General features: G+C 47.0%; 1 protein-coding gene across 2 annotated transcripts; it reads right to left on the bottom strand.

Moving 5' to 3' along the window:
• Positions 1–8,576: 8,576 nt before the first annotated feature.
• On the bottom strand, positions 8,577–12,867 carry DOK3 (docking protein 3). 2 transcript variants are annotated; one of them, XM_074292263.1, is made up of 5 exons: positions 12,703–12,867; positions 10,897–11,196; positions 10,569–10,668; positions 10,277–10,449; positions 8,577–9,503 (listed from the first exon to the last, which is right to left on the bottom strand). In XM_074292263.1, exons 1-5 carry the CDS (start codon positions 12,766–12,768, stop codon positions 8,685–8,687), a joined length of 1,458 nt encoding a protein of 485 aa, XP_074148364.1. In that variant the 5' UTR covers positions 12,769–12,867; the 3' UTR covers positions 8,577–8,684. The 2 variants fall into 2 exon arrangements, with proteins under 2 accessions (XP_074148364.1, XP_074148365.1); XM_074292264.1 differs by lacking the exon at positions 12,703–12,867 and adding an exon at positions 11,655–11,725.
• Positions 12,868–13,613: the final 746 nt, after the last annotated feature.

Genomic DNA, 13,613 nt, shown 5'->3' with positions numbered 1-13,613 from the left:
CCGCCGCCGCCGCCTTTGAGCTCCGGGGGCGGGCCTTAGCGAGGCCCCGCCCCCTCTCCGGGCCCCGCCCCCTCCTGCCGCTTTGTCTCGGGCTGCTGGGGGACTCCGGGAGTCCTGGAGCGACCGCACCCTTCCCACCTTCCCTTCCCGTGCGGGCGGAGCTGGGGGCACGAGGTGCTCGCTTCTTCCAAGAGTCCCGGCCCAGACTCCGGCCCGCAGAGGGCGGCCGGGGAGGGGGCAAGCGCAGAGAGCGTCTCCTGTAACCGTCTGCTTTTGCAGAGGGGCAAACTGAGGCTCCGAGAGACGGGGCTCGCCCTAGATCCCGCAGGATGCTCCTGGGCCCAGGGATTAAAACCCAAGATCGCAAAGCCCCAAACTCCTTAACTCACAACCCAGACCCAGGTCAGGAGCCGTCCCGGCACCCAGCTAGTAAGTGTGGCAGGCAGGGTTCGAACCCGGAGCCTCTCCCCCAGTGCCCGGGCACGGGCGCAGTGGGACCCCGCTCCTGTGTCCGCGTGAGGGGCACCGGGGAAAGCTTCAAGGCTGGGAGCGCAGACTTTCCTGGGCACGGCTCTGAGGGAATTTGTTTTTCTTGATAATCCATGTTTGTAAAATGTTTTCTTTCGTCCCAAGGGGGAAAGGGGAGAGAAGGCAGATCGGAAAAAAATACGATTTACTTTTCAAAAAGCTTAACGTCCAATCGCGGGATAACCACAGAAACTTGCTTACAACTATTCACATTTACATTAATTCTTGGGGTGGAGGGTACAACTTACACTGTCAGGCTTGGCTGACGAGCCGGTTAGTTTTATTTCACTGCTTTTCTTTCTTTTTCTTTTTTTGTTTTGTTTTGGTTTTTAATAAATCCTTTGTTACAAGGGATGGTTCTCCCAGCAGAAGGAGGAAGGAATATGTCTGGAAAGGAATATAAATAAAATATTTTAATCAATTTCAAAATGAAGAATTACAAGAATTTTTCGGTCACTCCCTCTCAGTTCACCTCAGGATTCCTTCTTTGTCTATTCATTCTCATTCACTTTTTGTCTTATATGGTCATGGTAGTAAGTATTCCATTCTTCTGCTTTTTCTACTTTGCATTTTTTTCTTAAAGTCCTGTCCAAAGATTTCTTTGTATTCTTCCAACTTGTTATTCTTGCAATACTATATTATTCCATTACAAATGCACCATGATTTATTGAGCTATTCTGTTGTTGGACATTTAGGTTGTTTCCAGGTTTTTGTAATTACATAACATTTAGAAGTCCTTTCACTGCATTGTACTGTTCCCTGGTATCAATCTCTAAGCCTGGGCCACAACAAACCACTCCAGAGTGACCACAGACACACACACACACACACACACACACACACACACACACACACACACACACTCCTTCTTCCTTTTTACCAAACACTATGTATCTTGTCCAGAAAACTACCCTTCATCCTTTCTTCTACCTCAGGGAACTAACCTGCCTCTCCTTCCTCCCCCTCCCAAAAATTACTTATTGCTCACTTCTGTGTAAATGCTATGCAAAGCTGACTCAGATCTGTCTTAGGGGACTGCATCCCTGAATCCGGCTCAGTTAGATTCGACCACCTTTATTACACATGGAAAATAGCCGGGACAGTCACCTCAAAGTGATTACAATGCAGCGAAGAGATCAGAACTACGACTACCCAACTGAAGCCTGTAGCAGAACACCTTCCCGCAGTGTTCCACCAAGCAATATCCAAGGCAGACGGAGATGAGTTCTAAGGAGAGAGCCAAGGAAATTGCTAGTACAAAAGGGAAAAGGAAAAGAGGTCAGTTTCACCTTATATGTCAGGGAGGGAAACCTTGGAAGAAGTTAGACTTAAAGAAGTGGAGTATTTCAACAGTTACGTGGGGTGGGAGTATGGATGATTTTGAGTAAAAACACAGATGGGGAGAGGAGAGAAGAAAAGAATGTAGAGTGGAGAATGGGTTCTATCTCCTTCTGAGCCCTCCCCTTCTAGCAAAAGAAGAGGAACCGGGATTTTAGAGGATCTGTGGACTGTTCCAAACTCGAGTCAGGGCAGTTGCAAGGATGGAAGTCTGGCTGCAGAGAGTAAGCCAGTCAGGAAGGCAATGAGCTCTCCACCTCTAGAGATCAGAGCAGGGGGATAAGGATGCTGTGAGGATTTTCTGTTTAGGTATGGGTTAGGTCAGATTCTTCTGAGTCTCTTCTAGATCTGAGATCAGCATCTTCAGCCATATCCCAGGCCTTTCCCCTTTTGAGAATTTTTTATTTTTCCTCTTTCCAAGGGGCTTATCTGCTGGAGGGAGGGAGGAGCAGGGCAAGCCATTCTGTCTCCCCCACTGCCCTTGATGATCTGGGGTTTAAAAAGGTCAAGGACTGCATCCAGTCATCTTGATCTATATCTGGCCACTGGACTCAGGTGGCTCTGGAAGGGAAAGTGAGGCAGGAGACCTTGCCCAGCCCTCACTTCCTTAAATCTAATGCACTGCATGACTTGGTATCACCTCCCTGATGCCATGGCCTCTTTGAGAACTAAGGACAAACAACAACTTCTGTGATATCCACAGAGTGACCTACTGTTAGCAATCTTGTTCCCAACTGTAAAATTACAACTGACACAAACATGGAGCTTTTCTTTTTTCTTTTTTCTTTAAATTAAAGGTTTTATGGGCCAGCTAGGTGGCGCAGTGGCTAGAGTACCAGCCCTGAATTCAGGAGGATCCGAGTTCAAATCTGGTCTCAGACACTTAACACTTCCTAGCTGTGTGACCCTGGGCAAGTCACTTAACCTCAGCCTCAGAGAGGAAAAAAAAAATTAAAGGTTTTCTTTTCATTTTTTTCCCTCATTTTTTTTATTATAGCTCTTTATTTACAAGGTATATGCATGGGTAATTTTTCAGCATTGACAATTGCAAAACATTTTGTTCCAACTTTTCCCCTCCTTCCTCCCACCCCTTCTCCCAGATGGCAAGTTGACTAATACATGTTTAATATGTTAAAGTATAAATTAAATACAATATATGCATACATGTCCATACAGTTACTTTGCTGTACAAAAAGAATCAGACTTTGAAACAGTGTACAATTAGCCTGTGAAGGAAATAAAAAATGCAGGTAGACAAACATAGAGGGATTGGGAATTCTATGTAGTGGTTCATAATCATCTCCCAGAGTTCTTTCACTGGGTGTAGCTGGTTCAGTTCATTACTGTAAAGCTTTTTATTTTTAAAACATATGCACAGATAGTTTTCAACATTCACCCTTGCAAAACCTTGTGCTCCAAATTTTTTCCCTCCCTTCCCCCACCTTCTCCCCTAGATGACAAGTAATCTAATATATGTTAAATATGTGCAATTCTTCTATATATATTTCCACATTTATCATGCTGCACAAGGCAAATCATATCAAAAAGGTAAAAAAATGAGAAAGAAAACAAATGGGCATCCACTCAGTTTCCAGTTTCTTGCCACTACAAAAAACCTCTGCTACATTTTTGCATGCATAGGTTTCTTACCCTCCTTTAAGATCTCTTTGGGATCCAGGCCTAGTAGAGACACTGCTGGCCCAAAGGGTATACACAAGTTTGATGGCCCTTTGAGCATAGTTCCAAATTGCTCTGCAGAAAGGATGGATCAGTTTACAACTCCCCCAACAATGTATCAGTGTCCCAGTTTTCCCACATCCCCTCCAACATTTATCATTATTTTTTCCTGTCATGTTAGTCAATCTAAGAGGTGTGTAATGGTACCTCAGAGTTGTCTTAATTTGCCTCTCCCTGATCAATAATGATTTAGAGCATTTTTTCGTCACTATAAGTAGTTTTAATTTCTTCACTTGAAATTTGTCTGTTCATATCCTTTGACCATTTATTATTTGGAGAATGGCTTGAATTCTTATACATTTGAGTCAATTCAAATGCCTCCTCCCCAAAGCATTTTCTGATCTTCTTAAAAGAAGATAGCACTCTTAGATTTTCCTAGAGCATTTTAACCTTTTTCTTTGCCCATACTATATTCTATCTTGGATTATATTTATCTATGTACATATATTAGGAATAGCTAGGTGGCTCAATGGATAGAGTACTGGGTCTGGAGTCAGGAGTACTTGAGTTAAAATCCAGGCTCAGACACAGGCTGTGTGACCCTGGGAAAGTCATTTAACTCTAATTGCCTCCCTCCCCTCAAAAAAATTACCTGGAGAAGAAAATGGCAAATCACTTCGATATCTTTACCACGAAAACTCCAAATGGGGTCGTGAAAAGTTGGACATGTCTGAACAACAACAAAACACATGCTACTCCTCAGCAGACTACAAATTTTTAGAAGGCAGGAATTATGGCAGCATGCTGTAATGTAAAAAGCATGTTAAATCCTAAATCAGAAACCTGAGTTCAAATTCTGACTCTAGCATCATCTGCTAGCTGTGAGACCTTAGACAAAATCACTTAGACTCACATTCCTTATCTGGAAAAAAGTGGTCGGTTATAAACAAGGTAACCTCCAAAGTTCCTACCAGCTCTAAATTTACAATTCCATGAATTTTCATCTTTATGTCCCCATTGCCTAACATAGAGCCCTGCTTTCTATATGTGTTCTATAAATAAGTGTCACAAGCCCTAAATAAATCCCTGTTGAGTTAAATTATCCTATAATCTAGGAAATGGCAAACCACTCCAGTATCTTTGCCAAGAAAACTTCAGTCCAAGACTGAACAACTGAACAACATCTTATAACCTTTTGTGAGAGGTACAGTTTTTCAGGTTAATCACAAAGGGCCTAAAGGACCTCAAAAGCCTATAAACCCCCTACTAATAGTGGTTGGAAGCTCTATGATTTGTTGTGCCTCAACCAGAATTTCATCCCTCCTCCCTACTTATCATTCATTAATTTCATAAACTTGATCAGTTTTTAAGTTTTATACTTGAGGTACAGGGACAAAAAAAAAAGGTTTTTTTTCCCACTTAATAGTATTTTTTTCCTAAATATATGTAAAGATAGTTTTCAACATTCACTTTTGAAAAATTTGAATTCCAATTTTTTTCTCCCTTCTTCTTTAACCTCCCCACTCCCCAAGACAGCAAGAAATCTGATATAGGTTATACATGTACAATCATTTTAAGCGTATTTCATATTAGTCATGTTGTGTAAGGAAAATCAGAACAAAAGGAAAAAACAATGAAAAAGAAAAAACAAAAAAAGTAAAAACCATATGCTTTGATCTGCATTCAGTCTCCATAGTTCTCTCTCTGGATGCAGATGGCATTTTCCATCCCAAGTCTATTAGAATTGTCTTGGATCCCTGTATTGCTGAAAAGAACTAAGTATCATAGTTGATCATCACACAATCTTGCTATTGTGTACAATGATCTGGTTCTGCTCACTTTACTCAGAATCAGTTCATGTAATTCTTTACAGGCTTTTCTAGCATCAGCCTGCTCATCATTTCTTATTCCTTGACGTTCTTATACTACGACTTGTTCTGTCATTTCCCAAATGATAGGCATTCACTCAACTTCCAATTCCTTACCACTACAAAAATAACTACAGCCATTGTTTTCAAGAGTATACAAATACTCTTCAAGAGTATATCAAATACAAAGTATTTTGATGAGAGACAGACACACACACACACACACACACGCACAGAAAGAGAGACAGAGAGAGAAAGAGAGAGACAGAGACAGAGAGACACACAGAGAGAGAAAGAGAGAGAGAGACACAGAGAGAGAGAGACAGAGAGAGAGACAGAGAGACAGAGAGAGAGAGACAGAGAAAGAGAGAGAGAGACACAGAGAGAGAGAGAGAGAGAGAAGAGAGACAGACAGACAGACAGAGAGAGACAGAGAGAGACAGAGAAAGAGAGAGAGACAGACAGAGAGACAGAGAGAGACAGAGAGACAGAGACAGAGAGAGACAGAGAGAGAGACAGAGAGAGAGAGAGACAGAGAGAGACAGAGAGAGACAGAGAGACAGAGAAACAGAGAGAGAGACAGAGAGAGACAGAGAGAGACACACACACAGAGAGAGAGAGAAAGAGAGAGACAGAGAGAGAGAGACAGAGAGAGAGAGAGACAGAGAGACAGAGAGACAGAGAGAGAGACAGAGAGAGAAAGAGAGAGACAGAGAGAGACAGAGAGAGAGAAAGAGAGAGAGAAAGAGAGACAGAGAGAGAGAAAGAGAGAGAGAATGCATTAGTGAAGGGAAGGATAGTTGGGAAGGGGCTACCTGGGAAAAGAGGCACCTGACCTTAGAATCCTAAGCAAGGAGTGTGCTCCAGACATGGACAAAGGGAAGAAATGAAGAATTGAGTCCAGGAAGTTGGTAGGCTCATTGACTACAACTTGCCAAACAGCAAACTGGAGTAATAAGTCAAGAGAGGAAGACTGGAGCCAAATTGTGGTAGGCTTAAAATGCCCATCAGAAGAATTTTAATTTGATCCCTAAGGCAACAGGGTTTTGAGTGATGAGGTTGTGGGGTTTGCCTTAGGAGGGGATTTTAACAGCTATGGGAAGATAGGAGTGGAGACTAGGAAAACACCAATTAAAGGTCCATTGCAATAGTCCTGGCAAGAATAAGGCAAGGACCCAGTGAGTGAAAAAAAGGGGAGGCAGATTCAAGATACATTGTACAGATAGAATCAATATGATTTGGCAACTGGTTGGGGGAAGAGTGTATGTATATACATATACAAGTATAAATCTGGTGTTATCTTGGAAAAAATAGGGAAGTCTGAGGAAGGGACTGGTTAGGGGAAAGTTTTATCTTGCACATATTGAGTTTGTGATATCTGTGGATAGAGATGTCCAACAGGCAGTGGATGACTAGAATTCAGGAATAATAGTAGAACTAGGAAGAGAGAAAAGACCTTGATCTGGACTCTGAGTCCATAAGGATACATGTGAGTATGTATTCATATGTATGCATGTATATACATATACATACATAGTAGATATTGCTATTAGGAGAAATTGTTTTGCTTGACTTTACAAATCTGTTTCAAGGATTTTTTTTTTCCAATGGGGGAGGATTTTTATTCTTGGAAAAAATTTTAATAAAAAAAAGTTGCATATTCCATCCCATCTCTGTTGCCCCCTATAAAGAAATAGCCCCAGGGGAGGAAGGGACCCAAATCTTAAATTTCTTTACTCTCCTCAGATTCTAAATGCTACTAGTTGCCGAAATTGAACTGTCTCCAGTAAATTAATGGGAAAGAGTGGATATCTATACAGAGACCAAGAAAATGAGTATGTATATAAAGGGGGTTAATCAGCTCTCCAGAGCCAGTCTCTGAAGTTTGCAAGAAGGCTGAGACAACAGGGAATGGGGTGGTGGGAGGTGAGAGGAGGGTACTACTGGACTGAAGAAGGCAGTGCCAGGTAATCCAATTTGATTCAACCAACTGTAAAGGCTCCAGGCAGCCTGCCCACCTGCTCCCTGCCAGGCTCGTGCCCAGGCTGTTGTCTGCCAGCCTTCTTCTGGGCAGCTAACCCAGACTGGTGCTAGAAGCTGGGCATCTCTAAGGACTGCATCGAGCAGCACCCTCTGCTGGTCCCACAACCCAACAGTTTTCAGGCCATGGACAGGGATGACCTCAGTCAGCCAACAAACATTTATTCAATTTTCACTAAGAGCCAGGCACTGAACAAAATGAGAGATACACCCAGGGTCGGGCTGGATGCCCAGCCTGTCTTCCTTGAAGCAACTTCCTCTCTCCACTAGAGCCAGAGGAGTCTCTTTCTTATGAGAACAGCTATTCCTCCCTCTCCCTCATTGGCCCCCTGGTACCATGCTCAAGGTTGGGAGGAGAACGGGATCCAGGGGTACAACCTACTTCTTGTTTACCCTTTTTCTCAACAAGAACCAGGACATCAGGGAGGTGACACCATGACATGAAAATGAACTGGATGGAAGTGAGGGAGGAATGGGCAAGGCCCCCTGCCTCACTTTCTCCTCCACAGCCTTTGGGTCCAGTGACCAGATGCAGATCAGTACTTCTGGAGATGGCTTGGGATGTAATGGGAGACCTTGGCCTTTTTAACCTAAGATCTTGATATTCACTACAGAAGGCCCACCAAGGGGTAACAAATCTTAGTCCAAAATTAAATGGCAGAATAATGAATGAAATCTAGGTCTCCAGAATACATTTCTGTCCTTTCATTATTCCAGGCTCCCAGTCCCTTCCCACCCACCTCCTCAAAACAGGCCCTTATATAACTTCTGCTTTTTGCACTAATAGCATCATCAGGACCTTCGGTCTAATGAGGTTTGGGAGCCCCAAAGCAGAAAGTGTCTGTAAAAATGAGCTCAGACTGGGTGACATCTCAAGCTTCTTTCAGCTCTGAATCCTATCTAACCTCCAGAGGCTGTCTCATTAAAGTCACCTGCTCCTGGGCAGGTTTCTACCTAGAGCACCACTGCCAAGCAAGATTCTCTCCTGCATCCAGAGCTGAGCCCTTTTAGGACAGCTTCTGCCTGTGCCAAGGTACATGTTGTGGGGCGAGGAGGATGTGCAGAAGAAGACAAAGAGGAGTATGGAGGGGGCCCTCTGGAGCAACACAAGGGCCGCAGCCTGAGGGAGGGGCTAAAGGGCCTTTATTGAGAAACTTCTGTCCACTGTACATGATTCGAGTGTGCTGCACAGAGCCAGGCAGCTGGGTCCCAACCCAGGTATAGGGTGCTCTCTCAGGCCTGTCCCTCTGCTGGCCCGAGTCCCTGGTTCCTTTGAGCTGGGACCTTCTTCCGCTCCCTGCTCAGCAGGGTCACAAGCCTGGCTTTGAAGCCAGAGTGACCCAAGAGGCGCCCAGGTCCATTGTCCTCAGCCTCCTCTGCACCTTCCTCGTTCAGGTCCAACTCAAGTAGCCTCCGGTACTGAGCCTCCAGGGTGCTATCCATGGTGGTGTGAGGGCTGGGCCAGCTCAGACACTCACTGTTGTCATAAATGTGGTAGTCCTTGTGGCCACTGTGGGAAGCCTGCAAAAGACCTTCCCCTCGCTGCTCAGTGCTGAAGCCATCCTCCAAGGCGCACAGGTTTTCATACAGGTGCTCTGCCACAGGGATGGGGGCTGGGGCCAGAGCCAGAGCTGAGGCTGTATCGGGAGCCGTACGGGAAGGGCCGCTGGGCCACTTGGACACGGAAGCATAGAGCACAGAACTGGAAGGGCCAGCCAAGGAGGGTCCCTCTGGTAGAGAAGTCCCCAGGCAGGGCGGCAGGCTCTGGGGACCCGTCTCCAGGACCACTCGAGCCTTTCCATTAGATGGTGGGCCTCCCCAGGCCTCGAGTGCAAGCGGTGCCTCCCGCAATTCCCCCATGGGCTCCAAGGAGGGCAGGGAGGAGGCCCTCGCCAGAAGACAGGGCCGGGCAGCAGCAGGCCCGGGCAGCTCTTTCTGGCGAGCAATAGCTGCCCCCACAGCACTGCAGAGTTCTGAGGCCCGGGGGCAGCTGAAGGCAAAGAGGCCCTCACCAGAGTCACACCTCCGGCCAGCCTCAAAAGAGAAGACACCCTGTGGGGAAGGAAGCTGGTCAGGGGCAGGCAAGAATGTGACCCACTGGGAAGGGGAGGAAAGGGAGAGGAAGGAAGAGGAGCACCTGAATTACCAAGAACACAGGTCCAAATCCTGCTTCTGATGTGACTGCCTCTCTCCGTGACATTTAGATGATGGAGTTGGACTAGAACACCCCTAAAGTGCCTTCCAGCTTTAAATTCACAGAGGTTAGAACATTAGGTTTGAAAGTCCAGAATCATAGGCTTTAAGAATCAAAAGCATCTTTAGAGATTAGTCCAATCCCTCCATTTTACAATGAAAACACTGAGGTCAAGGGAAGATTCATGACTTGGCTAAAGCCATGCAGATCTCTGGAGAAGAGGCTTGTTTCCCAGCTCCTTCCTAGGACTCCACAGCCCAGAGGTGCACTTCTTACCAGGCCTTAGAACTCAGGCCAGAGCGGGTCAATGGTTAGTGGGTATCCTCATGCACTAAAGAGTGGCAATGGGTTATTTTCTCCAAAAAAATGGATTCTTACAGTACAACTAATATTTGTAAGAGTGCAAATTCTGTCAGATTTTTAGATATTAAAAAGAGGTCCTCATACTCAAAAAGATTGGTACCACTAAACGAAATAATCTTGTAATCCATCAATAAATCCTATGCTAACATGGTTGGGGGTTGGCAATGCCCACTCCAACTCTGGAAAAAATTCACAAGGAATTGGGAATAATACCCAGGGATCACAGTTTAGTGGAAAAGGAAGTGGGGAAGGGGTGGGGGCTCAGCACCTTGTCGTGGCCAAACTTGCGAAGGAAACGATAGGGCCAGATGTAGAGGGGCTTCGGGGCGGTGGGCTCACTCAGATGGATGGCATCGTGGCCAGTCACCAGGAGGTAAGGGCCTTTCAGCTGACAGCGAGTGGCTGCCTCTGTCTTCTGGACCAGTACTGAGAACTCTCCCACTGCAGAGGGGAGGAAATCAGTGAGAAAGCTTCCCAGGCCCATCCCTGAGCCCTCCCACATGCCTGAGATGGCACCAATGGGGATGAGGGTGGAGGGAGCTGAGGCTCAGGATACTTACTTTCCTGCCAGGATGAATAGATGGAATTTTCCTCCATGGGGACCAAGCCAGGCTCAGCAAGTCCAAATTCACCCGTCCCCGAGGAACTGCCATTCATGCTCTGGAGATGGCAAGGGTAAAACATGGAGAAGAGTTCAGAGATAGTTCCTGGAGAGACTAGCTTTCAATTGCTACCCAACCCTCGACACCTCCTCCAGGCAGAGCACCAGGACTACCAGCGTTCTCTTTCACACACACACACACACACACACACACACACACACACACACACACACACACACACACACACACACACACTCCCTGTCTCCCTCTCCCAGCTCATTCTCACCGGAAATGCCAGATGACATATGTGAGCCACCCATGTGTGCCGGTGCTGGGCAGCCATCATGTGGCTGCGCTCGGTGGTGGTAAGGAGGAAGGCAGTGGTGTCCCGAGGGCAGCTCTCACCATCTGCCGGCAGCACAGACACACAGTCGGCCAGCCGAATCACTCGCCTTTCACCCCGACGCCCCGCGGGTTTGTCCCCTGCTGGTCCACCACCTCCGTCTCTTACATCCCAGCTTTCCAGTCGGGCCACTCCTGAAGGGCCATCGGCATAAAGGAAGGCCCACACCTTCCGCCAGGATTTCTGAAAGAGGAAGCACAGGGGAGATCTCGGAGCTGTTGCCCCATGGCCCCAGCAGCCCACTGAAAGGTATCTGGGCTCCCTGGCACTCCTGAACATCAGAGAGCAGCTGTGGCTTTCTCACGCCCAAGACTGAGCTGCCAACTGGCAAAGGAGGTCAGGCCCTTCTGATGCAGGAGGTCAGGCACAAAGCTTATGCTCCTAGCTCAGACCTTCTTACCCAGCTGGTATCTGGTCACTTAGGGGTCAGGGAAATTCTCCTGGCCAATCGCCAGGAGTACAATATTCTCCTCTTCCTCCCCCACTCCCTCACTCAGCTCAGAAGTTTCTAGGCCAGTTATGCCCAACACTGCCTTATTGGGACCACTGTGCCCCAGTCCATCCCACTCACCACCTGCCGTGGTTATACAAGTCTCTTCCCATTTAAGCCCAGGAGAGAGCCAAGCCAAGTTCAGACCAACCATGAAAAGACGAAGGGAAGCTCAAGGAGCCAGACGCAGCCCCTCGCCTTGGCCACCCACACATACACGCAGCCAGGGGTATGCCATATTGCGCCCCTCCCTAGGGGGTGAACTCCATGTGTCAGTATCCATGGGGGGAGGGAAATCCTTGGCTGTGTCATCAGAACAGGGGAAGGAAACATGCAAATAGTCACAGGGAAGGAAGTGGCCTGGGTATCTCAAGCTTCTGGCACCACCCAGTCTAACCTTGAAGTGTGTGTGCTGGGGGATGGGGGAACAGACGATGGCATGAGAAACAGAGTATGAGAAGCAGAGGTCAGAGGTCACTGAGGCAAGCCCCCTCAATTTACAGGTGAGGAAACAAGGCCCACAGACATTCAGATTTACTCAGTCACTGAGAGTTTTAGAGTGACCCTGGCCAAGTCACCTTCCTTTAGGGGCTCTGGCTTTCTGTTCGGTCAAATGGAGGGCATGGGTCCCCACCTAGACTACCTCACAGGGCTGTTGTGAGGCCCAAAGGAAGTAACAGATGGATGGGCAAGCATTTTGTAAATGATAAAAGGGAAATAAGCATAAAGAATCCCATCATAAATCAGAAATGTAAAATGAATTCTCAAGTCCTTTCTCCCTGTGACCGGTTCGGAGGCCAGGCCCTGACTGACAGGTCCCAATCTCTGATGCAGGTTCCCCACGTTCCCCAGGTTCCACAGACTCAAGGCTCATTCCAGCCACAAGAGCACCTCCCCTCTCCCTCCCCCCTTCCCTCCCACAGTCTTCCCCACCTAACCAAGACACATCCCAAGGCAATGGGGGAAAGGAATAGAAGCCAACAAGGGGCCAGAAGGCAGGAGACTCTGTTCCCTGTCAGAACTGAACAAGGCCATGCTCTGCCTTCCCTCCTTCCTCAGCTGGTGCCGGACCAGTGCCAGACCATCAGTCCCACCCTCCCCACTCTAGCCCAGAGGCTCAGGGACCCTCGATAGCAGACAGCAGGTTCTTGGTCCCATTGGGGAGGAGGGGATGCTCTCCAATCCCAGTCAGTCCCCACCTTGCCAAATTTCACATGTTGCTGGTAGAGGAGCCCATCCATCAGAGGCGTCTCTTGGGTGTCCATGGCTGAGGAGGCAGAGCCAGAGACCAATGCTCAGACAGTAACTCTGAAGCAAATGGGGACAGGCAACTTCCCCTTCTTGCTACTTCCCTTCCCCCCAACCCCGGGGAAGGAGGGAAGGAGGCTAGCGTGGCCTGGGGGAGGGGTCAAGGTCTACCCCTACTCCCCACAGCTCTGAGAGAATCTGGAGTGGCTTGGGGTAGGTCAGGGAGGCTGCTCTTCATCCCTGTGCTGATTTTTCTTCTGCCATGTGTGGAGGAAGGGGTTGGGAGGGCAAGAACCCTGCCCTCCCAGCTCCGGGTCACAGGCTAGACCCGTATCAGCTGTCTTTGAGACATGGGCTCCGTTGAGTCATAGGCTTTATCCTTGCCCCTTCCTGCTCGCTCCTCCCTCCCACGAGTTAGAAAAGAGGGGGCAGAAGCAAATGCTCTATCTCTAATAATAACTACCATTTCCACAGTGCTTTAAAGTTTGCAAATCACTTTACACACATTATTTCATTTGAGCCTCACAATAACTATTTGATTTCATTAATACAGGTGTTACCCCACTTCACAGATGAGGAAACTGAGATAAAGGATTAAGTGACACTCTAGAAGAGACAGGATTTGAATCCAAGTGTTCATTGACTCTTAAGTCCAACACTCAATCCATTTACTCAACATTGCCTTCTCTACCTATAATTTTAGGTTTTCCCCTCCATTTTTATTTTAAAGATACTTTAAAAGTAAATCATGTTGTTTTTCTGTCAGTCTTCCTATACATAACAACAAAAAAAGCAAAAAGCAAAAACAAAACAATACGTAACCCTCTATATATAAACAAACCTTGAGTTGAATCCAAACCTT

The sequence above is a fragment of the Sminthopsis crassicaudata genome, chromosome 2 (genome assembly GCF_048593235.1).
Source record: "Sminthopsis crassicaudata isolate SCR6 chromosome 2, ASM4859323v1, whole genome shotgun sequence".
In the NCBI taxonomy this organism is placed as follows: domain Eukaryota; kingdom Metazoa; phylum Chordata; class Mammalia; order Dasyuromorphia; family Dasyuridae; genus Sminthopsis; species Sminthopsis crassicaudata.
This window is presented reverse-complemented; position numbering and strand designations above follow the sequence as displayed.